This window comes from Ostrea edulis, chromosome 1 (genome assembly GCF_947568905.1).
Source record: "Ostrea edulis chromosome 1, xbOstEdul1.1, whole genome shotgun sequence".
Lineage (NCBI taxonomy): Eukaryota > Metazoa > Mollusca > Bivalvia > Ostreida > Ostreidae > Ostrea > Ostrea edulis.
Genome location: NC_079164.1, coordinates 104,250,678 through 104,276,505, shown reverse-complemented (window position 1 = coordinate 104,276,505; position 25,828 = coordinate 104,250,678). Strand labels below are relative to the sequence as shown.

Here is a 25,828-nt window from a genome sequence, read left to right as displayed (position 1 = left end):
GAATCAACATGGCGGTGAGATGTAAACATTCCAAAAGAAACACAAAATATTTTGGTTTAGACCAATATTCCTTTTGAAACCATTGGATTTAACTGCCATTCAATGAACTCAATGCGTTCTTGCATGTGTGTAAAATCGTAACCTTTCACATTGGATTTTGAAGATACTGGCGGGTTATCTTGATCATTAAATGAACAGGTTCAGCACAATCTCTTGATTTAGCTATATAGCTTGATTAAGCTAGTTTAGATTGAATTTCTTAAGTGCAGTGGTAAAGCCAAAACGTTGATTAACAATTTTTGAATATGTTCATACTTTGAACTAACCACAACACTATTCTAATTAGAGTTCATGTTCATAGCAATGCTACGTCGTTTTAAAATAAAGATAACATGATACAGAAGATGTATTGGATGAAACAGAAACATGTAATATCATGCAGATTTAGAACTTTTTTATTAATCAATCCTTCTGCCACAAAATATAGTCCCTGGCAAACCCTTTTAAAATTTCAATTGACACAAAAAATTTCAACTGGATAGGGTTAAGTAATATATGTGATAACAGTGTAATATGTTTGCACCAATAAGATCAGTACTGAACCAGTAATTACTTAGTTGTAACATCGTGCGCAGTTGTGCTCAGAACCTCAGGGGCTAACTTCCTTATATGAGTAGGGTCTAGGAAGGACATTTGTCCTGGTATTTTTGCTTACATCTCAATATTATGACCCATTTGATTTCATAAGGTTATTAATAAATTTTGCATTTTAAAGGAATCGTCCACAGAAATACAACCGCATGTTCTTGGGTCCTGAATGAATATCACACTCTTCAAGATAGGCATGATAGGAATGTAGTCCTTGTTAATTTTACACCATATTGTAATAATATTAACAAGGTTTGCCTTGATAATCATTGCAAGTTCATGTAGGCCTAATCATTAATGTCATAATAACTCTGGTCACATCTGAATGTGGTCCATGTAAAGAACATAAATGTATTTCTCTTCATAGAAAATTTGCAAAACTTGTTTCTTTTCCAGCTTAAATCATAGCACTAATCATTAAGAATGGCTTGGAGAGGATTGGAAGGGGAAGATTTGAAAAATAATATCCGGCAACTAATAATCGATTTTGAACCCCACATTAGAGAATCTGGGAACTTCGAAATTGCAGAGGAAACATTGATCCACCTGGAAGAAAGTGATCAACATTTTCACAGGTTGGAAGATTTCATATTAGATGTCCTAAAAAATCCTACAGATCAAATTAAATTTCAGTACCTATCCACCTGCTTATATATTCTATTATAGTATGTTTCAACTTTAAAACTTCAGGTTGTGAATTTTTAAAAAAAAATGTTATATCAGTGACTTCCAGGGAGCTTGTTGAGATCAAAGGTGAATTTGTTTGATCAAAGATGAATCTGTTTTGCTTAAATAAAGGAAAACACTAGGAACCTATGATACTTTTTTAGATCAAAAACTTTGAGCAATCAGGTGTGAGTCATCAAGAGTTGGTAGTATTTGGATGTATGCCAATTGCCAATATTTTGTACTTATTAATTTTTGTAGGTTCGAGTTTGTAAAGCAACTGAAGAGAAAGATTGATGAAGCCTTGAGTCCTTTAATTGAAGATGAGATTGAAAAGTTTGCTATGGCTGGTCAAGTTGACACATCAGGTCAAGAGACCCTGGTCAGCAAGATCACACAGTCGGTGATCAATTCAAAACCGTATGTATATAACGTAAACATGTGGATTTCATGTCGGCTTATTCAGCTTGCTTAAGTGCTCTAAATTGAATATCAAAATGCATATACTTTAACATCAAGAAATAATGATACAAAAAACATCTCATTCATTGCATCCTGAAATTCCTTAAAACTGTCAATATGTATGTAGCTTTTTACATGTTCTCTCATATGAAAATGTAATTTCTAATTATTTATGTATGCTTCATTTCAGTTACAGTGACATGTCTAGGAAAATGAAAAGATATATATCAGAGGCTGTAGAAGAGTTGATAAAGAATTTTGATGCTGAATTTGGATCTGGAAAACACAAAGAAAACTCTGATCCTTTGATTTATCATCGACATGGACATCATGTGGACAGTGATGAAGAAGAGTCTTCATGTGACAGTTCATTTAATCAGGTGTCAATTTCAGTCATAGAAAGTGTATCAGGTGTCAGTTTCAGTTATAGAAAGTGTATAAAGAAATAATTTATCCTGCACCATATTTCAAATACAAGATATGAAGTGTTTTCATTAATAAATGTGGTCTAGTCATACTTTCTGGGGAGTTCAATGTGAAAGTATAGGACAAAATGGAAAGTTTCTTCAATTGTCAAATACTTTTTATTTTTTTTAATATATATACTTTTATATAAGGGTATGCTGTTGCTGCCAAACAGTGAGGAGTTGCAGTCTGTGGCAGATAAGCTTCATAAAAATAGAGACATTCAGGTAAGACAAACAAACCATACACAGCCTATAAGAGGTAATGTTTTGTTTCCAAGGCTTTCTGCTTCAAAAAAGAGTTCAGTAAGGTGAAGGTATTTGTTAACACAACATTGTTTATTTCTCTCTGCAGTCCAAGACTGAAACCATGCAAATTTTGAATCAGAACATGCCAGCCGACTTCATTAACAGTGACTTCTGGCCACAGATTCGCAGAAATCTGCTGGATGTCATGTCTGAACCTGATGATTCTCTCACAGTAAGCCACAAAGTGAAATACAGATACAAGTTAATCATGCTGGATTTATTGAAAATGTGACGCTGTTTAATTAAAAAAAATTCTTTTCTTGATTAGCATATGTCTCTAAAGTTCATAACAAGAGCTTTTGTGACAACATCTCCACAAACAAGAGAAATTTACACACTTCTAGGTGAGAATTTTTAATATCTTTAGATTAAATTATTCTTATGACAGTTCCTTTATTTCATTGTTTCAAGCTTTCATTGATGTTTTTGATAATTTTTATGTAATCTTAAAGATAGAATCGAAATAAATCTGTTCAAGAAAGAATATTTTTCTTTGATGTTAATTATACCTTTTAAGTTTGTTTAGAGAGCTGTACTTGTTACAGTATAGCCTAAACCTATTTTGTAACTTTTTCAGCTGAGTATCTGATTGGGCAATTTCAATCACGAAGAGGGACAATACCAAAGATAAAGAATGGCCTGGACATTACAAATCCTGCAATAGTTAAACTAGTCAAAGCAGTATGAATTTTTATTATTACTGATGGTTTTACTATGACCTTTTGTTGGAATTTCAATTTCAGGGATTTTTAATCTGATGAAACTATTTAACAATCCAGCCATGAAAAATAAAAAGTCTTTATCAAAACAATTTTTTTATGACATCATAGCATTTATCTGCTTAGCAATGTACGGGTAACTCTTGAAAAATTCTAAGTTCAAGGGACCTTGTTTAAACTTAATAGAAAGATCAAGAGGTTGAGAGATTGAAGGTTGAATCTGAAAATTAAAAATTTGACTGTTATGGTTAAGATTTTGTAGTTTTAAACCACATGTGTATATTTACAACATCCTGGGACAAGAATATCATATCTATTGGCATTTCTAGGGGAAAAAATTTCAAAATGACTATGTCAGTGACAAGTCAAAACAAACTATTTAAAATTACATGGCATTATTTAAAATTACATGGCATCGTACTGTTATCTGATTGTAGTTAAATATTGTACAATCAAACGATTAATTATTCACCCCTAAAGTGAAGCACAGGCCATGATAGGGTTAAAACTGACAATTAAACAATTATTTATATTCTCTACCCCATAAAATGCACAGGTGATGTGTCACTTTGGTAAATACCTAATTAATGCAGCCATGGGCATTCACCATTCCAAGTGGAAACAATGGTTGATGGAAGTTTTCTACATGTTCAATGTATATGGAAAATGTCACTACCATTTTTTAGATATCAAGAGTGCTAAATAAGGAAACATTTTTCACAGGACCCAAATTTCACTTAGAGAGGATGGAAGTTCAAGAGGTCAAGAGAAAATTTGCCTAGTTATATAGACAAAAAAAATGGGACTTTGATTTCTTTTCAAGAGATCAAGAACTTTGAGAGATCAAAGTTTGAGCCATCAAGAATCGCCTATAATTCACATTGAACTTTCAACCCTTAGGTTGTATACAATTCTTTGTAAATGATTCATGCTATATGATTATATGTGTTCATTTTCAGTTTCGCTTATTGAATGAGTTCCAACAAGAAACAACCAATTACTGGATACGCTATCCTGACAGGTTTGTTCTCGGCATTACACTGATCGTTAATACGTGACATTGTGCTAGGTTGAGTTGTGATATTCATATACTTATATTTTTCAATGTAGATTTGATATTTACAGTAGAATAACACCTGTCGTAAACATGTAATTCTTAGCTCACAGTCAGCAAATCAGTTGCTTTATTTTCATATTTTATAACTGCTGGTAGAGATTTTTAATTGATTTAACAGAAGAAATGTACATGCATGTGATTTCCAGGTACATTGAGGAAATTCTGGAGAGCACATTGAATCTGTTTTCCATTCATCAGATGGGTGGCCCAGTGGGAACATCTGCCCAATTGTCACCGATTCATTTCATTGCACTCATTGACCCCAAAGCACAGTGGTTCATCAAATGGATGGTCAGTTTTATTTGAATGTTGAAAAAACGAAAATTTTAAATAGTTAATTTTGCTTTTTATTGATCATGCTATCTGGCAATGTTTTGATTTTGTGTGTACAATTTTCTTAAGTTCAATGTTCATTCATATTCTAGATTCCTCCCATTAAATCAATTCATGTAGATCTTAAATTAGAATTTTAAGACGGTCTCTTCTTTTTCCTTCAGCATGGTAATTACAGTCGTCACAGATTGTTGAAGCTACTAGAAAAATATAGACCAATTGTGAGTATATTCCTCCATTTATCATTATAAATAATCTAGATCTATGTATTTGAGTATATTGTAAATTTTTATAATAAATCATTACCATATATGTTTATGTAAAAAAAAAAAAACCCATGAAGATTTTTCATGATTTATCATTATTGTTTATTGATTTTACTGGGTTCATTGTTTGCAAGTAAAATTATGGTAGTGACTTTGTTTACTTTTGATACTGTTGGTTGCTAATGTTGTATGGTTCTTATATCACAGGGGATTCATGCTGTTTGTTTTTTATTCAGTAGGTTGTTCATGTTTGTCAATACTGTAGATAATTATACACTGTAGGTTGTTAATGCTTTCTATACTGTAGGTTGTTGATGCTGTTCGTCATTGCTTGGATTTTTCTGCCAATCGTAAACTTCCCTTTGACCTGATGAGTGATTTCTCTGACACATATACCAAGATTACAGTTGGAGGTATTCATCTTATCACATTTCAAGGATCCTAAGCGTTAGAAATGACTAGTCTGCCCTTGCGCTTATTTTTTATTTTAGCGAATGTTTAGGTAAATGAAAGGATAGAACCTAGAAATTCAAAACTGATTTTATTGAATCCCATTTTAAGTCACCTTACATGTACATGTAAGTAAAAAGACTCCACTAGGAAATTCTGAAATTGCAAAATTATTCTTGCTGACCCTAATGAAAGATGAGTACATGAAGTATTGACAGGTCTGAAATGTAGAAGGTGAAGGTCATTAACCTTGAGTCTGTTTTTGTAGGTGGAAGAAGAAGTTTTTATGCTGGAGCAGAACTTGAGTATGCCTACTTCATTCACTCCGTTCATTTACTAGGTCGTTTGTTATGTTTTACCAATGGACGGAAATTTTTCCCAATAAAGCTGGGAGATTCGGAAGGTATGTATCAATTAAAAGAATATGGAAGGTTGAAAATGGGTATTGAAGAACAAAAGCATACAAATTTAATATTTTGACCTCAAATTCCTGTGAAATATGTCAAAATGTTGATGTACATACATTGTATGTTTTCTTTTTAGGATTCATTACATGTACAGTACATTGCATGATGAATTAAGACTGGAATCTTTTTTCCTTTTTTTTTCTCCAGGAATATGCCAAACCTTTTTTAATAAGTATTTTCTGTTAACCAATAGATCCTGTCACGATTAAGAAGCTGCTAGTGTCCTTGGTTTTGGTAGTGGTGGATCCAAGTTCTTTTACATTACCGCGGTCTCATAGTAGTAAGTGAAAAATACATGTACATGTGTATGAATTTAATTAAATATTTGTAAGAAAAAACCCCGAACCAAAGTAAAGAAAATTTCATTCACAAGTGTTTTATTGGTTGTGTGAGAACTGTAATTAAATTTGTTTCTTGCTGTATGATATGAAGTGAAATGTGTTGTTTGGAATTAATTTTCTTGCACTTCTTATAATATGATGTAAGTCACAACAAAGGAAATGCACATGATGGGAAATTAAACCTGATTGTGTGTGTTCTTTTGTTTTTGTGAATGATTTCTGTTTTGTATTCATATTAAGCCTTGTCATTGATTTGTTTAGTGTTGTATGAGCCTTGTCATTGATATGTTTAGTGTTGTATGAGCCTTGTCATTGATGTGTTTAGTGTTGTATGAGCCTTGTTTATGATTTGTGTAATATACATGTAGTACTAGCTGCAATAATGTAGCCCTCTCTGATTTATTTTATTCTGACGTTTTTGGAAGAGGGCTACAATTCCATAGGATCTTCGTAATGGTGCAAAATATTTTTTTGAATAACCTGTAAAAAGTTCTGTGTATTTGTCTCCAATGTTATTTATACTGAAAAATGTACCAACTTTGTGTTTGGGCATGTCTCAAATAAAGGTGTTTTTCATTGAATATCATGTACAACATGCAATATTCTTCATCTGCTCCGCCATGCTTGTTATTGCGAGATCTCGTAGGTGGGTAGGCGGATTCACAGAAAAACCTTAACATTGACAATCAGCGCAAACATGTACATGTAGTTACTCGAGTCATTCCGACAAAGAAAGGGAAATCATATGGCAGCAGAAAAAAGGTTACACTCTGCTGTTCAAGTTTTAACTTGAAGTCAAATTTAAACCTTTTCAATATTGACAAAATTGCTTTCTCCCCTGTACTTATCCATTGATGTAAACACTACCTTATATGGTCATATGCAAATAACTTGACAATCAAACATGGTGCACAAATATGAATCGAGAAATTGGAATATATCAAAATTGTTAAAAACGGTAGAATAGAGCCTCATAAATCATAATCTGCAGGTTGTAAGTTTATATATTGACTAAGAATCATAGAATATCATGTTATTTATGTAAATAAAGCCAGTGAATGTTCAAAAATGTTGCAGGAGTGAATCACTCCTGCAATCTGCACCATTATAGAGATCCTAAGAAGTTGTAGCCCTCTCTCTCTTAACCCCCCCCCCCCCCCCCTCCCCCCATGGAGAGGGCTACATTATTGCAGCTAATGTAGTACATATATGAGCCTTGTTTTTTTTTTTGTTTTTTCCACATATATCAGTCTAATTCCAAAATACATTACTATTTCGGGGTAAAGTCTCCGCAGAGACCCCCTTATAATCTTTACCTAGGGTGCCAGGGGCCCCTTGGATTAGATGTATATAGGCATACATATACATATATATAAATTTATACATATAAATTTCTACATATAGAAAACACAAACATATATGCATACATACAAACACACACACATATAATATACTGTTATATAACAAAATTTATTAACATGTTATGGCAAAAAAGGTTCTTATTTTTACGGAAAAACCAATAACACAACAATATAATTATGTACATAAAGAACCTGAAACTGCCATATGCGGGGTTAACAATTCAAAAGTTCATATCACAACCCCCATGGCAGCACTATAGGAGGACAGGACCCCTCCTCATAGTGGGAACTTTTTGCAAAATACCAGTATATAAAAGGTTTATTACAAAATTTTATTTGATATAGAAATATAGTTGTTTGTAATCAATTCAAATTGTTCAAAATAAACTCACATTGAAGCATAATTAAAAATGTGCATAGACAGATATTTGTCAGAGGTTTCATATTATAAAAAGTCATACCTGCAAAGGTGTATAAATTACAATTTGTCTTTAATTGCTTTCATAACTTTAGCATATTTTTTATCCTGAATTTTTGTGTACACTTCTGTATAAAAATTCAATTTACTTTTTATGTGATTACATATTTCTTGAGGTTTTTCATCTTTGTTATCTAATCTACAATACATTTTATACTTGTATATTTTACAGGCAATAAGAGATATTATGCTATTCAAAAAGAGTGTCTTTTCATTGTTTACATAGTAAAATCCTATCACAATTGTTTTCCACGATATATCAAATTTTAAAATTTGTTTAACAATGTCCCATATATGAGAAACATTTTTACATTTTAAGATAAGATGTTCATTGTTTTCTTTAGCATCTCTGCAAAAGACACAAAAATCATTTTCTACTATCTTCCATTTCTTCAGCAATTCTCTGTTACACAATAGATTATTTAACAATTTATAATTAAATTCTGATATACTTCTGTCTCTTATGGATAAGATTTTTTGTTCATAAATAGATTTCCAAGCCGTTTTTGTTATTTCAAAAACCTTTCCGTAATAAGCTTGGTGTAATGGAGGTACATGTATAAATTTTTCATGGCAAAGAATTTCGTAAATCAACTTTGAATTGATATCACACACTTTAACATGTCCTTTACATAATAAATCGTATGATGTATTCCCATGAAAAATGTTTTCGTATCGTATATTTGAAAATTCATAACTTTTGAAGGTTTTTGTTATAACTGTTTTTATAATCATATATTCACACATCCAGTTTTTTTTTTACATATAAGTTTGTCATCAAACCATTCCAAAGGTTTTATGCCATTTTCATTTACAATATCATTCAAATATTTAATATATGAGCCTTGTTAGTGATTTGTGTAATGTCGTATGAGACTAGTTATCCCCTCACAATTCATTGCGAGATATAGAAATGAACACGCCCGTGTGTGTACCAGTAACACTGAGCTTGTAGACACTCAACAGACCACATTTTTTGCCCCCAATGATTTTATACTTCACATGTAGCTTCCTTATCAAGAGAGTAAGAAGCCTATTGATTTTGGTGTTCAAAGGTCAAGGTCATTATGTGACTTCATAGAACAAGCTTATAGATACTCATTGTGAGGGGATATGGCTAGCTGCAGAACTGTAGCTCACTGAGAAAATATTGGGACAGATCAGAGATTCTCAGAGAGCTTCAGATCTGCAGCTACGATATGGCCCGCCTTGCAGAGCTCATGTTAATGATTTGCTTATTGTTGCATGAACCCTTTTTATACGCCTGTCGAAGACGGGAGGTATTATGGTATGGCATCATCCGTCTGTCTGGACCTTGTGGGCAGGATAAAGACCGAATCATAAGCTCCAGGATTTTACAACCTGGTACATTTTATCACCATGATGAGAGGAAGATGCCTATTGTTTTTCAAAGTCAAAGGTCAAGGTCGCAGTATTACTTAGTAGGCAAACTTTGTAGGCAGGATTCAAACTGAACCGTAAGCTGCAGTATATTGCAACTTGGTACATTTGATCACCATGATGAGAGGAAGATGCATAGTGTTTTTCAAGGTTAGAGATCAAAGGTCAAGGTTGCAGTATCACAGTAGGAAGACCTTGTAGGCAGGATACAAACTGAACTGTTGGGGCTAGGACTTTCAAACTTTGTACACATACACTTTATGCCAAGTGGAGGATGCCTATTGTTTCTTAAGGTCAAGGTCATAGTAACAGGATGCAGACCAATTTGTTGGGGCAAAGACCATCAAACTTGGTACACATACATCTTATGCCAAGTGAAAATACTGGTATTACATAAAGAGTATATGATATGTCTTGTTTTTACGATGCAAAGAAAGTATGTCACACCCTGATGATTGCTGATACTACTTGAAGCCAAGTTCTACAAATCATGGTGTAAGAAAAACACCCTATATTAGCTTTTCATGGGCATATTATGTACCTTGGGCGGTACTCTTGTTGTTGACTTGACGTGTAATATAGTATGAGCCTTGTTATTGACTTGTGTAATATACTATGAGCCTTGTTATTGACTTGTGTAATATAGTATGAGCCTTATTATTGATTTGTGTAGTGTCTTATGAACCTGCAACACTGGTGACTGACATTCTGAAGATCCTGTGTAGCCACGAGCAGACTGCGGAAATATGTCTGTATAAAGACGAGATCACCACGGCTCTCCTCTCTCCAGTGTCACAGTTCCTGGATGCACAGGTACACATTCTAGTGATTTTGAAAGAAGAGAAAAAGCTCATTCTCAAGCATTTAGCTGATTGATTGGAATGTATCTGTTCTGTTATTGTACCCTTATGATATCAAAATTTCTTCTCAACACCTCTAGCTTTTTCTGTAAATATTCATTATACATTGTACATAAATGTATATGTATATACTGATATCCAAATGTCAATACTTCCACATGTCTCGTGAATATTTGTTCGGTATTCATTTACTTACAGTCCTATATACAACATATATCCATTTGATTAATAACTCATTACATAAGTTTCACCTTCATAAAATTTCTTGGTATGGAAAACTAAAGAATGATTTAGTTATTGTAATTCCACCACCTTCTGTAAGGAATTTTACCTATATAGAAACTGAAAATAGTTACTGTAGACATATTTTGTCCACTTTTTCATAATTCTACATTTTTTAATTTTAGTCCATTGTTTCAATTCCACGAATTCTGTAGGTGGTAAAAATGAGTATTATCAATCATTTAAAGATACGCACATTGTATCGCAATTTACCTGTACCGCAACAAAAGACCACTTATCATATGATTCGGTGTACATTTTATACTGTTTTTTTTTTTTTTACTTTAGGCATTTGAATTACTGTTTAACATTAAAATTACCAAGATCAAAGCAGTTAGTCCTCATCTATCAGTGTTTATCATACTTTGTGAATTATTGACATGTGATGCAGACATATTTTGTCTTAATCAGGGCATAGTCACAATGTGGTCAAGTGAATAAAAAACATGTCCTGTATTTTTGAAAAGTGATTAAAAATGATTAGATTTTGGCTATTCTAATTTGCATAAACCAATAAAGATATGGATATGGGTCATGTTCATGTATTTAATTATACCTTTCTATGATTTTTGTATTCATTGAACACCATGATCGTTTGTGCAAAACCCCACTTAAATCCAAAAATAATGATTTAAGGTAGCTCACTACACTAAAGCTTATACTCTTTATGACACTAGTCACAAGATGGCAATTTAAATGTTTGTGGAATTATTTGTATCGATCGATTTGTTTGTCTATCATCATACCTCAGAGTTAAAGCATTGGGCTGGTGAACCGCAGATCTTGAGTTCAAATATGCCAGAGTCTTTTGTTCATACATGTATGTGTTGAAATAAATTTTTTAAAATCATGCTTTTATCCAAATTTGCATATTTTCTGCCTTTTTGAGAGATATACTTATTATATATCATCATATCTTTTATGATAAGATTAAATCAATTCGTACTGATTTGAGACACTATTTCAGGGTGTAGTGAGCCACCTTAAAGTTGAAACTGAGTCCTCTTGCACTGAAATCTGCAGATTTTTTTAAGAACTTCAGACATCATGAAAATCTGTATCTCATGGGAAAAAAATTATGTCTACAGTATGTTTAGTATTTTAAAATTCATAATAAAGCATTTGCTCATGAATCACTCTTCATTATGTAAGCAGCATTTAATCTTCATGTTTTTGTTTACAATGTAAATACATGTATGTGAAGGTGAAAATAAAATGTGAAATATGCTATTAAAAGCCCCCTTTTTAAAAAGTCTCTCAGTGACCAGGTGTCATAGAAACAAAATGTGTTTCATCATTTACTAACGTAACAAAGTGATGGTCATCTAATACTTGTCATTCTTCATCTAGTGTAACAAAACCGAGTCAGAAGGAGGGGAAGGTGTAAGTGTGCATGTGTCCATTGTATTGTACAATGCATGTATTATATTTACTAGTATTAAGCTGGTTGGTGTATGGCTGCCGTAGAAGATAACAGTCTTATTAGCAGTTGCTGTTCAACACACACACACATTTTATGTAGACAGAAAAAAGGGAGCTAATTAGCTTTTGTAACCAACTTTTTTGTTGCATAGATCATTAAGAACTGGGATGTTTCTCTTTAAAAAAAATGCACATGAGTGATTGAAATGGAAATTCCATTTCTGTGGAATAAGTTCATTATTCAAGAAAGTTTATGATACATGTAACTGCATTGCATGTGTGTTTTACAATATGCCAATAATTTACAACATAGAACTTTTATACTATAACTTGTCAGTCCATTGTTGCTTTTGAAGTGTAACAAATTGATAAAACTTACTGCCATCTGTTTTAACATTAGAAATGAATATTGTTTATGCTTTAAGAAGGTACACTACTTTGTCATAATGGCTGACTTTCTTTTAAAACATGAATGAAAATATAGAGATTAGCAATATTTACATATTTCTGTTAAATTTGATTGCCTATCTGGGTAGCAAAATCAGTTAATGTGTCAACTGCTAATCTGTAGATTGTGGGTTTTTAGTCTAGTAAGGGTTTTAACTTTCTTTCAGATTACTTTCCACTTTTTTGACTAAATAAAGTAAATTTAAAAGTTTACAATTTTAAAATATCATTGTACCTATCCTCCACTTTTCATCCACATCATTTTTCTCCGGTGTGTTATTGATCCTTATAAAATCTATCATGTTAATGTTTAGAGTTTAGATAAACTACAATACATGAAATCCAAGTTCAGGATCATTATTACTGTGCCTTAGATGGAACATGGTGGATGATATTTATAGAACAAAATTTTTGAAAGGACGTTAAACATTGAGAGTTAAATTGTCGACATCTAAATTCTCTTGTACTTTAGCTTGGGCAACCAGAAGGCGATTATTCTTTTCATGAGGTGAGACTGAAACAGAGATTGTCATACCTTTACTATAAAAAAGGGGGTATAGTAGTTGGCTTTTAAGTCCATCCTCCCATTCATCCATTCTATCTCTCTGTCTATCACACACTACAAACTGCAAAACAGAACTCACACCAACATCTCCCAAACCACCAAACAGTTCCTTCTCTATCTTATTAATCTGTTCCTTTGTGTGACATGTTTCAGGTCTCTAGTGTAATAATTTCCTGTTTGCCAAAATACACAGATGCTCTTTACAAATAATGTACATATATCTCAGAAGCTACATACAATGGCTTGTGGGTATGATGAGGTGCTCAGGACATTATTTTATATGTACATATATCTCAGAAGCTACATACAATGGCTTGTGGGTATGATGAGGTGCTCGGGATGTTATTTTATATGTACATATATCTCAGAAGCTACATACACTGGCTTGTGGGTATGATGAGGTGCTCGGGACGTTATTTTATATGTACATATATCTCAGAAGCTACATACAATGGCTTGTGGGTATGATGAGGTGCTCGGGACGTTATTTTATATGTACATATATCTCAGAAGCTACATACAATGGCTTGTGGGTATGATGAGGTGCTCGGGACGTTATTTTATATGTACATGTATCTCAGAAGCTACATACACTGGCTTGTGGGTATGATGAGGTGCTCGGGACGTTATTTTATATGTACATATATCTCAGAAGCTACATACACTGGCTTGTGGGTATGATGAGGTGCTCGGGACGTTATTTTATATGTACATATATCTCAGAAGCTACATACACTGGCTTGTGGGTATGATGAGGTGCTCGGGATGTTATTTTATATGTACATATATCTCAGAAGCTACATACACTGGCTTGTGGGTATGATGAGGTGCTCGGGACGTTATTTTATATGTACATATATCTCAGAAGCTACATACACTGGCTTGTGGGTATGATGAGGTGCTCGGGACGTTATTTTATATGTACATATATCTCAGAAGCTACATACACTGGCTTGTGGGTATGATGAGGTGCTCGGGACGTTATTTTATATGTACATATATCTCAGAAGCTACATACAATGGCTTGTGGGTATGATGAGGTGCTCGGGACGTTATTTTATATGTACATATATCTCGGAAGCTACATACACTGGCTTGTGGGTATGATGAGGTGCTCGGGACGTTATTTTATATGTACATATATCTCAGAAGCTACATACACTGGCTTGTGGGTATGATGAGGTGCTCGGGACGTTATTTTATATGTACATATATCTCAGAAGCTACATACACTGGCTTGTGGGTATGATGAGGTGCTCAGGACATTATTTTATGTCTCATTATATCAGAAGTCAGCTTCTCAGAAGCTGATTGGTAATTTGATATACATATAGGCTGACATGTGTATTTATATATTTGAGCTCATCTGAAATAATGTTCATAAAATCCTAAAAGATAAGCAGTGTAGTTATATAAACTTTGTTAATAAACAAATGGAAAGTCTTTCTTAATTCAAATAAAACTTATGTACAGCTTACTTTATTAGTGCATATGAACAATTTTAAGGACATTGAATATGCATCACATACATTCCACCTCAATTTTACTTCACCAAAAACTTTTTGATTACATTTCTGATGGTTTCCATATGATTAATATTTATTGAAATTTATATAGTGCAGACAGTCGAATCAACACTGTCCAGTTTTTGTTCTTATTTGCTCTTTTTTTTGTTTTTGTTTTTTGGGGTGTTTTGTTTCAAATTGATTCTTTTGTTGTTGTTTTTTTTGCACTAAAGGTTTTGCAATATCAGTACCATGTCAGACACTTCCTTTGTAAAAATTTCTAACTCTAGTACATTGTCACAATCATTTTCTTTTTCACTTCTGTCAACCTCTTCATTTTCAATTTCACTCTAGACTTTATTTAAATGATAATTTTTACTAGTTGTAGCTTCATGTTCTGTCCGAAGCAAGTTCCTAATTTCTACTTAGCTGAGATCATTGTCTGAATTAGCTGAGATCATTGTCCGAATTAGCTGAGATCATTGTCCGAATTAGCTGAGATCATTGTCCGAATTAGCTGAGATCATTGTCCGAATCATGGTCATCATGATCTATAAGTTTTTCGTTATTTCATTTTTTTGGGCAGGAACTTCTTATGAAGCTAAAATTTGACCAGGAATAGGAATGCTCTCATTTCTTTCCTCTACAAACTATTCAATAAATGCATTTGCTATAGCAATGAAATCACCAGATCTAAATTCTTTTCTGTTGTGGCCAAAATTGTATTAAATGTTCTTGGCACTAATCTATAGTCCTTTGCAATTTCACTCTTTGTTTTTAATCCATTTTCAACTTTGTTAGCTTACTTTTTGTTTCTAAGCAATGAGCTTTCTTTTCTTAGTAACCAAGAATAAAGTGAATATTACAGTACTATAAAAACAACTCATCATTATTTTGTAACACTTTTACCACATTGTCCTCATGTAAAATTATGTACACATACCTACAATAATTACCATTTCATACTCCAGACCAGACAATGCAATCAAGCATGCTTCCAGTGTCTCGTTATATCCAATAATGCTTTATACTAATCAGCACAGAATTTGACCTTGTTATGTCTGGAATTTTATGATACGAATCTTGCCATAAACGACATTTCATTTTTTATTTGAGACGAAAAAGTAAACTTGTTTTTTAGTGGTACCTTGTAATATCCAAGCTCATTATTCCCTAGTGGCCATTTTATCAGATCCTGATCCTCATAATCATTTGGTACATGTACCTCTTTTTCAACTCTACTATGTGACACACTTTAAGATTTCTGATTCATTTGCTGTCTGTTTGCCAAATAACATCATTGTACATGTAATGCACATATATGCATATAGATTTTTTTTCTATAATTGTAAGTCATATCTACTTGATATTTGGTATGAATCAATCTAATTAAAATTAGATCTTCCATCCGCTCCCCAGTTTTCGATACGTCGCGGATGGAAGATCTAATTTTAAATAGATTGGGTATGAATATTCTCTGGGTAAGTTTGACATATTTACAATTCTCAGACTTTTTGCTTGCTGACTACATATTGGGTATATGTCCTTTAAATACCATGAACATTTAATATATGAAATTAAGAGTAGTAGCATATTTTAGAGAGCAGAACCTTGTACTACATCTTGTGTGATGAGAAGTACCTCGGAGTGTTGACTTTAAACTTACACCGATCTCTTGCACCAAGTAACAGATGGCCAGTATAACCATTAAGTTTGTTTCCCTATTGCCCAGTTGCCATTCATGTAATTTTCTCTTTTCAGTTTAAGTAATATCCATTCCAAATCTTATTTTCTCCTTTTAAGATAATGTAGTCATTGATTCCATTGACAAATCTATTTTATTTCTGAAGACATTTCATGATCATAGATATATGGAGCTTGGGTTTATTCATGCCATCCTAGAGTTAGAGAGCTTTCAGAATTCCAGGGGTCCTTTTCTTGACAGTGTATTGAAAGGAGAACTTTGATTTTGAATAAAATGAACTAAATACAAGTTAAATTCTCTATGCTATTGTGAATACAGTAACGTTTTAAATACGAATTATGTGTATATGGTGATATGCTAATATTTCAAACAGCAATTTCTAGTGCATGTCACAGACATATGCATATTGCAATCCCCATCTGATTCAATTGACCAATGACTTTTGATCAAGTTTATGAGGAGCATGTCCTTTAAACGGTCAAACTTTAATGTACGCTTCATTGATAACATTGGATTGAAATTGCTTTTTGTTAAAGAAATTTCAGTATCCACCTGTTTGATTATAGCAAACTTATGTGTATAGATAGTTTTGTTATTTCATAAACAGCTGCTTCATTGACGTATTGGAATGAAGCGACCACAATCTGTACAGTCTGCATGTAGTACCCCTCCAATTTGGGAGGGGGGGGGGGGGGGGGGGCGGGGGGTTTACAACGCCTATAGTGATAAGAAAGTTCTGGTAGAAATACCAGTGTTCTTGATAATGACACAATTCACAGACAGCAAGCAGAGATTGATTTGACTCCACAGTTTTTTTTCTGACTAACATTCTATTCGTGTTGACCAGACGTATGGTAGAAAAATAAGATGGATGACATGATCACAATAATCGTTTTACTGATAGTATATTCAAGGTACAGGAAAAGTAGCTATTGATTCAACTTATTCCACCATGTTTTAATGATTGATAATGTTACCATAAATGTGTGTACATGTGTGTAAGGAAGATAAGTGATTATTTTTTTATGATTAAGAGGAGCTATTGGTTCATCCTCTTGCCCTTGTCTAGCAGTTAGCATTATGTTCAATACATACCTCTAGTTTGGAGAGTCACTGTCAAAACCCAAGCTAACGAGGACCCCCTCTATACCCCTGTAATGAATTATAAAGTAAAGATATTTAAATTGCTACATGGAACTTGCTTCAATTTTGAAAAAAAATAAAATAAATGAATAATTGACTATTGATGTCAGATTATTATACATTAGGTTTACCTGGTACTAGATTAAAATTTAATTGCTTTGCAGAAAACATTTTCAATCCTTTGTTACCAACAACTTTTCAGCTTTATTTAGCTGTTCTACTTTAAATAGATGATATAAAGTGTTATTGGTCATGCAATTGAATTAACTTTAATGTGATTACATTATATGCATACCAAGAGTCGGTGACATATGCTGTTAGCTATTTGATATATCGGTGTCCTAACACTTTGTAGGTAGATACTGACTATATATATAAACTGTTGTGTACATATAACATTGATCGTAAATTACATCTCTTCTTGTTAAGAGTTGTGCTCAATCTCAGTTACCGTTTACATTTATAAATATTTTCACAACTGCAGTCATTACTAAAAATTTAAAGATAATTTAAAATTTCATTTTTTCAAACATTATTCAATGATTTTTAATGGAATTTAGATATACGATCATTGCAAATCTGTTATTTTAATTTACAGGAGCACAATACCCCAGGGGAGAGCACTCTGCTCTATGTAGCGGATATTGTATCTATGATAGCATCAAGTACCAAAGGCAGACGTCATCTGATGTATGGAGAACGCAAAGACATGCTCACACGCACAAAGTAAAAATAGACTTACATTTTAAGAGACTTACAAAGGAAAAATGGAGTCATACAAAATGAATTTTGTACTTTGTATTTAATCTAATGATAATAAAACAAATTCAAAATAATTAATGAAATGTGTGTTTTGTAATACTGTAATTGTATCTTTGGAATCTTAATTCAATAATAATATAATTTCTCTTCAGATCTTCAGCTGCGCACATCATTGCCAAATTTACACGGAAGGCCCTTCTTGGAGAAATCCCTCGAGCTCCTTCAAAGAATGTGATTGGAGCATACCTGTATATCTGCCGACAGTTGTACAACACGTGCGAGGGCTTACTTGTCCTCTATCAGTATGACCTTCATAATGTTGTTGTGGGTGTCTGGAAAAAGGTCAGTATTTTAGTATATGACATTTATTGTTATCAGGCACGTTCCATTTTCTTAGAAAATTATGTGTATAGGTCACTGACATGGGTTTGAAATGATGCCTTGAAAACATATCTAGCACATTATTTCATACTGTAAATGGGTGTCAGGTATTAGCATTTTTATTAGGGTATTAAGATTTCAGTATATTGTGCTGTTGCTCGTGGTTTTCTTCCTGCAAAATCTGTTGCTAAAAAAGAATGCCTAAACTTTTAGTATATGTAGAATGATGTTATTTTGATAAATGTTTTAAAAAGAAATGTGAAAAGATTGATGTATACAAAAATATGAGATAAAATGCAGTTTAAGGAGCATAATATGTGATATGTCACATCTGATATAACATTTTTCAAAAAGTTTTGAAAGAAATAAATATGAAGACAACAAAGAAAACACGTTGAAAGGGACATAACTCTTGACATTGTCTGGGTGGTATTCACAGGCTTTCAAAGAAACAGAGAGAGCTGTGACTCCCACACCATCAGACAACAGCTCCAGTGATTCCGACTCCATTGTTACAACCAGACATGGCAATCTGGACATGTAAGTGTACTAACCAATGATAAAGATTATACATGTACAATCACATTGTAGTATGATGTATGAATTAATGGTTATAGGTTTGTTGGAGAAGAACACAGTTAAGTAGGTATACAGTGAAGAGAGGCTTTAGTTTTAATGACTCTGTCTTGCTTCTTTGTATAGCACTGCCTGGGAAGACATATTGAGAGACAACCTGTTGAACTTTGCCAGTTCAGCTAAAGGTCTTCTCTTGCTACAGCAGACTGGAGCTATGAATGAGTGTGTGTCCTATATGTATGCCAGATATGAGAAGAAACTTCAGGTAAATATTATAGAATATGATACCAAGCATGTATTATTTTACCTGTCCATGTATACATATACAGTCAAACTTGTTTTAAAAGGCCACCTTAGGGAAGTTATGAATCTGGCCACTTATGACAGGTGGCCTCTTATTCCAGTTTGCCCTGTAAACAGCCAGTCAATCAATATATGAACAAGTTGTAAACTTTAGTACACTTCACAGAGTAAAAGAAGGTGAATTTCATACATATGTACATTCATTTCCCGTAATGTGTCGTCACCGTTTTCTTTCTGAATCCACATTATTTTCAAAACCCTCCAGATATTCAGCTTTTATTTTCAAAATATTGTGTAGCTGAGTCTTGCCAACATTTAATTCTGCAGCAATCTTGCGAGAAGATATACCTTTTTTTATCCATATCAATCACTTTGATTTTTTCGGACAAAGTTAAAACTTTCCGTTTCACATTCGGCGAAGCCATTTCAACAATGTGTTAAAAATGACAAACATCGATAACAGAGTACAAAATATTTCATTTGAACACAAATCTGTTAATAGCTTCAGGTTAATTGACCAGTATTTAATTACCCAAGCAAATGTGTGTTTTCAAAACAATCAGCTATCGTCACAGCTGATTAACTCATGTAAAATATCACGTTGTTGAACAAAGTGGCCACGTGTTACAGTGTAATTAACGTGTTGGGTGAGGATTTGAGTGGCTACCTTACACAGGTGGCCATTTATTCCAGTACAAATATATAGGGAAAAATCATCGGGGGGAATTGAGAGTGACCGTTGTTCGGGAGTGGTTGCTGATTTCAAGTGGCCGCTAAGACAAGTTTGACTGTATCTGTATATAAAATTTATTTTTGTTTGTGTGATTCCTGTTTGCATTGATGTTACTTGTAATAACTGTCTTTTAGTGACTTATATCTAACTAAAGATGAATGAAGACATTAAATGTATTTTTTATTTTAGGTGAGCAAGTGTGAGAAGTTTGGGTATGGTTACATGGTGACTCAAGTGGCTGCCACAGCACCAGGAATGATGGCTCTTCAGAAAACAGGTGAATGACTTGAAAAATTGTGAAATTGATTATGTGTATTGATGTATTTAATAATGCACTATAATCGCCAGCTTTTGTATCCATAAAGATTAATATGTTGATGCTGCTACCATTAGGGTGAGAACAGGTAGATATACATGCACAGATCCAGAAGTGTTTCGAGTTTTTAGGGGGGAGTGGTTTCCACCCCATTCAATTCTTTCCAGGGGGTCTAACATATTCTAGAGGCTAGCACTTAATATTTTACAACTGGAGGTGCAAAAAGATAGGAAAATATATTAATTTTATTTTCTACCAAGCTCAGGGTGGGGGATTTGGTCCCTTAGTCTCTCTAAATGCTGCATGCTTGACGTAGTCTCTACCAATGGAATAAAGATGTTTAAACAAAAAAAAAAGGGGGGGGGGGCTCTGTAGTGTAATGAAGATTGTGTAACAGGAAAAAAGAAAACTTCTCAAATCTCTCTTTAAAGCAAGGTGATTATATCCTTAAATTTTATGTAATAACTCCATTTAACATTGATGTATTTTTCAAAGAGCAAATTCGAGCAATATCATATATTGTACAAAATCCTAATCTTTAACACACTGATTAGATATTCAGCATTCGCACATCGGAAATAAATGTAAATTCAAGTTTACCACATGTTAGACCCCCCGCCCCCACTCTTTTTCTTTTCTTTTTTTAATTTGTTAATGATACTATAAGATCCACCCAAAAGCATGAAATTAATCATTTGATGTCAAGCTTACAGATACATAGTACTAAGTTCTCAAGTTACGGAAGTGTCACTTTGCAAGATCAGAAAGAACAGTTATTAGGATTATGGGAGGTGTTTTTTTTTTACATTGAAAATTCATTGTAGTACAAATTATATGTGTAGACTTGAATTTTCTCTGTCCTAATCTTTAGAGCCTGCTGTGCAATTGACTGTGCTCACAATAAAAAAAATGTCAGCACTTAGTATTGGTATTTGTGTATGCATATATGCAATTTTTAATGATTGAGTAGTTTAAATATTTTGCACATTTTAAGTATGACTCTTTAAAATCATATTGAAACAGATTTTTTGACTACCACTAATTTTACAGGTTACATTAAGTCCCTGATAGCAGAGCTGTGGTCTGTTTTGGAGTGTGGGGCCTCTGACACACCCCTCTTTACCCCAAAAACCTGGTCAGTGGATACTATAGATAGATCTTCTCACAAGGTAAAAACAAGGATTTGTCAAAACTAAGATTTGTCAATACACAATGTCAAAATATATCTGTGACTGTAATCGTTAGTGGTATTCATCCTATACTTGGTAATTATGCCAATTCTGCGCTGCATGATACGAATGACATCACAATAGCTGTCGATATCAACGACCGGTCCAAAAACCCATATCATATATCAGACCAGTGTGTAAAAATGTCTATCAGTCTGGAAATTACATATTCGCTCATCAAAGTTTTAACCATCAAGGGTCCGGTCCAAAAACTTATATTGCATATCAGACCAGTGTGTAAATAGAGAATATTTCATACTAAAATCCATATCGTATGTCATATCAGCCCAAGTGGCCCCATATCAGCCTGAGTGGCCCCATATCAGCCCGAGGGTTGATATGGGACCTGAGGACTGATATGACATATGGTATGGATTTTAGCATGGAATATTCTATTTATCATATACTGCACATTTTTTATATTTATTGATAAATCTTGTATACTGTACATGTGTGCAGTATAGTGTTTTTGAGGGGGTGGGGGGTAATCTGATATATTGGTTTTACATTTAGGTGCTATTATTTTAATCACATACATGTTAATTTATTGCATTTTAAAGATCGATTAATATTTGATACATTGCCTACCATGATTTACTGTGGTAAAAACACTGATTATTACGAGTGAATACGTAATTTCTGGCTTGATATGCATTTTTGCATGCCGGTCTGATATGTGATATGGGTTTTCCGACAGGTCGTTGACATTGGCTATTGTGACGTCACCCATATCACGCAGTGCAGAATCAGCATAATCATTACCAAGTATATGATAAAAATGTCTATCAATCCGGAAATTACATATTCACTCATCAAAGTTTTAACCATCAAGGGACTGGTCCAAAAACCCATATCACATATCAGACCAGTGTTTAAAATATCTATCAGTCCGGAAATTACATATTCGCTCATCAAAGTTTTAGCCATGAAGATTTAGGGTTTGGGTTATTGTTAGGGCTATTGAATAGCTGGCACTAGTATATAGTGTCTTAAAAAATAAAATCTTTTTTGCAGCATTTGATTAGGCTGTTAAATGTTCTGTCTGCATTCCCCGCTGTGTTTGAAGTCCTTGCTAACAAGCCCCTGCCATCCAAAGCTGAGTACGGATTTAGGGAAATTCCTACAACGATAGTGGTATGTTTGTCAAAACTACATGTATGTTCTCTGTATTAATGCGATAATGTTTCACAATTCTTAGGTAATATACTTATAAGTACAGTTTTCGCATATTTCTAGAATTTGTGAACAACTTTTTTTTCTTATTTGTAATGTAAAAAGTTACCATATTCCTGGACAGCATTTCAGAAAAACTTTGGACTGCATTAATTTAATGCTTTATGAGAACTTCATTAATTTAATGCTCTATGAGAACTTCATTGATTTAATGCTCTATGAGAACTTCATTCATTTAATGCTCTATGAGACAGAAACTGATGCTGTGCTGTTCTGTTTTCTTTCAGGATTTTGTGGATCGTTTAATCATGGTAGACTCTGAGGCTAAATTCCATTCCCTTTTCAATTTTGAGCAGAGTCACACTTTTGGATTAAGGTAAACCCTTATAGTCAATTTGTGTAAGTAACAGAGAGAGACACACTTTTGGATTAAGGTAAACCCTTATAGTCAATTTGTGTAAGTAACAGAGAGAGACACACTTTTGGATTAAGGTAAACCCTTATAGTCAATTTGTGTAAGTAACAGAGAGAGACACACTTTTCAAGAAACTTGTCGTACTCTAATATACATGTAATGACAGCAAACAGGTGCTGGAGAGGATGTGAATAAAATTCTATAGAAGTGATTGATCTTACAATCCTGTGCATTGTACTAAATTTTATTTGCTAAGTAGAATAAAGGCAGTGTTTATATATATATTATGGTAGATTTATTGTAATTGATTTTAGAGTGCTGAGTGTGATGATCTGTTGCCTGGATACCTTTCTGTTGTTACAATCCCAGTATAACTTCCAGGACATTCTACTGTCAGCCCAGGGGGACAACCACAACCTAAAGTAAGTCTGACTTAGGGGGACAACTTAACCTAAAGTAAGTCTGACTTAGGGGACAACCACAACCTAAAGTAAGTCTGACTTAGGGGGACAACTTAACTTAAAGTAAGTCTGACTTAGGGGGACAACTTAACCTAAAGTAAGTCTGACTTAGGGGGACAACCATAACCTAAAGTAAGTCTGACTTAGGGGGACAACTTAACCTAAAGTAAGTCTGACTTAGGGGGACAACCATAACCTAAAGTAAGTCTGACTTAGGGGGACAACCATAACCTAAAGTAAGTCTGACTTAGGGGGACAACCATAACCTAAAGTAAGTCTGACTTAGGGGGACAACCACAACCTAAAGTAAGTCTGACTTAGGGGGACAACCATAACCTAAAGTAAGTCTGACTTAGGGGGACAACTTAACCTAAAGTAAGTCTGACTTAGGGGGACAACTTAACCTAAAATAAATCTGATTTAGAGGGACAACTGAACCTAAAATAAATCTGATCTAGAGGGACAACTATAACCTAAAATAATCTGATCTATAGGGACAAGTATAACTTAAAAATAAATCTGATCTAGAGGGACAAGTATAACTTTTAAGAATAAATCTGATCTATAGGGACAAGTATAACTTAAAAATAAATCTGATCTATAGGGACAAGTATAACCTAAAATAAATCTGATCTATATGTATTACCCTGTGTTGCCATCAGCTCGTCCGATATTAGACCAGAGAGATATGTGTTACATATTTATTTATTTTTCTGTAGTAATGTGAAACGAATCTCTGTAAGAGAGAATAAACAAATAATACAATATGGTTACACATTATTAGAATAAAACTTTAAACCAAGTACAATATTACGTAAGAATACGGACAATCCTTGATATCTAAATATGAACTGCTAAATTACTGAAATAATGGTCAGTGCGTTATGTACACGCTTGATGATTCTTTGTATTAATTGAACTGTAAATTATCAAATAATAAAAGTATGCTTACCAAAATTTAGTGTGTCTAACTTAATTGCCAACTACAACAGTTACAGTAAATCAAAACTGTTGTTTTTTTCTGATCTGTTAATTTTACGTCACAATATACATACGCACATTCGACATCGCATAACTACGCTAGTAAAGACATGTGACGTTGCGTAAACACAATTAAAATTAATATAAAAAAATTTACAAACAAATAATTACAAATATGTATAAATTAGATTTACCTTTATGGCATATCTAACACCCTGTTTTCCATTCGACAGAGAGGACATAATCCTAGACATGTTGTCACTAGAGAGAAACCAGATTCTGGTCAGATCTTATTTGATTGGAGGGCCATCAGAGAGGATTTTACCACCCAGAGCTATAGATGAGGTAACTATTATCTCCCATCATGTGGGGTTTTAATACTTCATGGTTTTGTCAAATAGTATGACTACAATAAGATAGTACATGGCATGTGGAGAGATACAATTAATTTTTTGTCTTATATGAAAATTGTATTGCAATGAACTCTTGATTCTATGTTATGCATTCAACCATGTTAAAAAGGGAAAATTGATGTCTACATTGAATAATGATGAAACCAATGTTTCCTGGTACTGGTTTGCTCTGATTATGTCTTGGTACTGGTTCACTCTGGGTATGTCTTGGTACTGGTTTGCTCTGGGTATGTCTCGTCTAATAACACACTCAGTGTTTCCTGGTACTGGTTTGCTCTGATTATGTCTTGGTACTGGTTCACTCTGGGTATGTCTTGGTACTGGTTTGCTCTGGTTATGTCTTGGTAGTGGTTCACTCTGATTATGTCTTGGTAGTGGTTCACTCTGGGTATGTCTTGGTACTGGTTTGCTCTGGTTATGTCTTGGTAGTGGTTCGCTCTGGGTATGTCTCGTCTAATAACACACTCAGTGTTTCCTGGTACTGGTTTGCTCTGATTATGTCTTGGTACTGATTTGCTCTGGGTATGTCTTGGTACTGGTTTGCTCTGGTTATGTCTTGGTAGTGGTTCACTCTGGGTATGTCTTGGTACTGGTTCACTCTGGGTATGTCTTGGTACTGGTTTGCTCTGGTTATGTCTTGGTAGTGGTTCACTCTGGGTATGTCTTGGTACTGG

The 25,828-nt window shown here is 33.7% G+C and overlaps 1 protein-coding gene across 8 annotated transcripts in view; it reads left to right on the top strand.

Moving 5' to 3' along the window:
• The first annotated feature begins 5 nt into the window (after positions 1-5).
• The window catches only part of LOC130051241 (protein broad-minded-like), a 45,135-nt gene continuing 19,312 nt past the window's right edge, over positions 6-25,828 (top strand). For 5 of the 8 annotated variants that reach the window (XM_056152881.1, XM_056152879.1, XM_056152877.1 and 2 more), the window contains exons 1-26: positions 62-198; positions 1,045-1,223; positions 1,576-1,734; positions 1,967-2,156; positions 2,394-2,468; positions 2,596-2,721; positions 2,818-2,893; positions 3,127-3,230; positions 4,228-4,289; positions 4,532-4,676; positions 4,883-4,939; positions 5,292-5,397; positions 5,703-5,837; positions 6,095-6,181; positions 10,156-10,295; positions 11,975-12,007; positions 18,010-18,137; positions 18,326-18,515; positions 18,994-19,094; positions 19,257-19,395; positions 20,356-20,443; positions 21,533-21,651; positions 22,726-22,845; positions 23,172-23,260; positions 23,614-23,721; positions 24,975-25,086. In XM_056152881.1, the coding sequence (XP_056008856.1) occupies positions 1,072-1,223; positions 1,576-1,734; positions 1,967-2,156; positions 2,394-2,468; positions 2,596-2,721; positions 2,818-2,893; positions 3,127-3,230; positions 4,228-4,289; positions 4,532-4,676; positions 4,883-4,939; positions 5,292-5,397; positions 5,703-5,837; positions 6,095-6,181; positions 10,156-10,295; positions 11,975-12,007; positions 18,010-18,137; positions 18,326-18,515; positions 18,994-19,094; positions 19,257-19,395; positions 20,356-20,443; positions 21,533-21,651; positions 22,726-22,845; positions 23,172-23,260; positions 23,614-23,721; positions 24,975-25,086 (2,841 nt within the window). In that variant the 5' untranslated portion in view covers positions 62-198; positions 1,045-1,071. Of the gene's footprint in view, positions 199-1,044; positions 1,224-1,575; positions 1,735-1,966; positions 2,157-2,393; positions 2,469-2,595; positions 2,722-2,817; positions 2,894-3,126; positions 3,231-4,227; positions 4,290-4,531; positions 4,677-4,882; positions 4,940-5,291; positions 5,398-5,702; positions 5,838-6,094; positions 6,182-10,155; positions 10,296-11,974; positions 12,008-18,009; positions 18,138-18,325; positions 18,516-18,993; positions 19,095-19,256; positions 19,396-20,355; positions 20,444-21,532; positions 21,652-22,725; positions 22,846-23,171; positions 23,261-23,613; positions 23,722-24,974; positions 25,087-25,828 lie in introns of all 8 variants that reach the window. The other 3 variants (XM_056152882.1, XM_056152878.1, XM_056152876.1) reach the window with 2 other exon arrangements.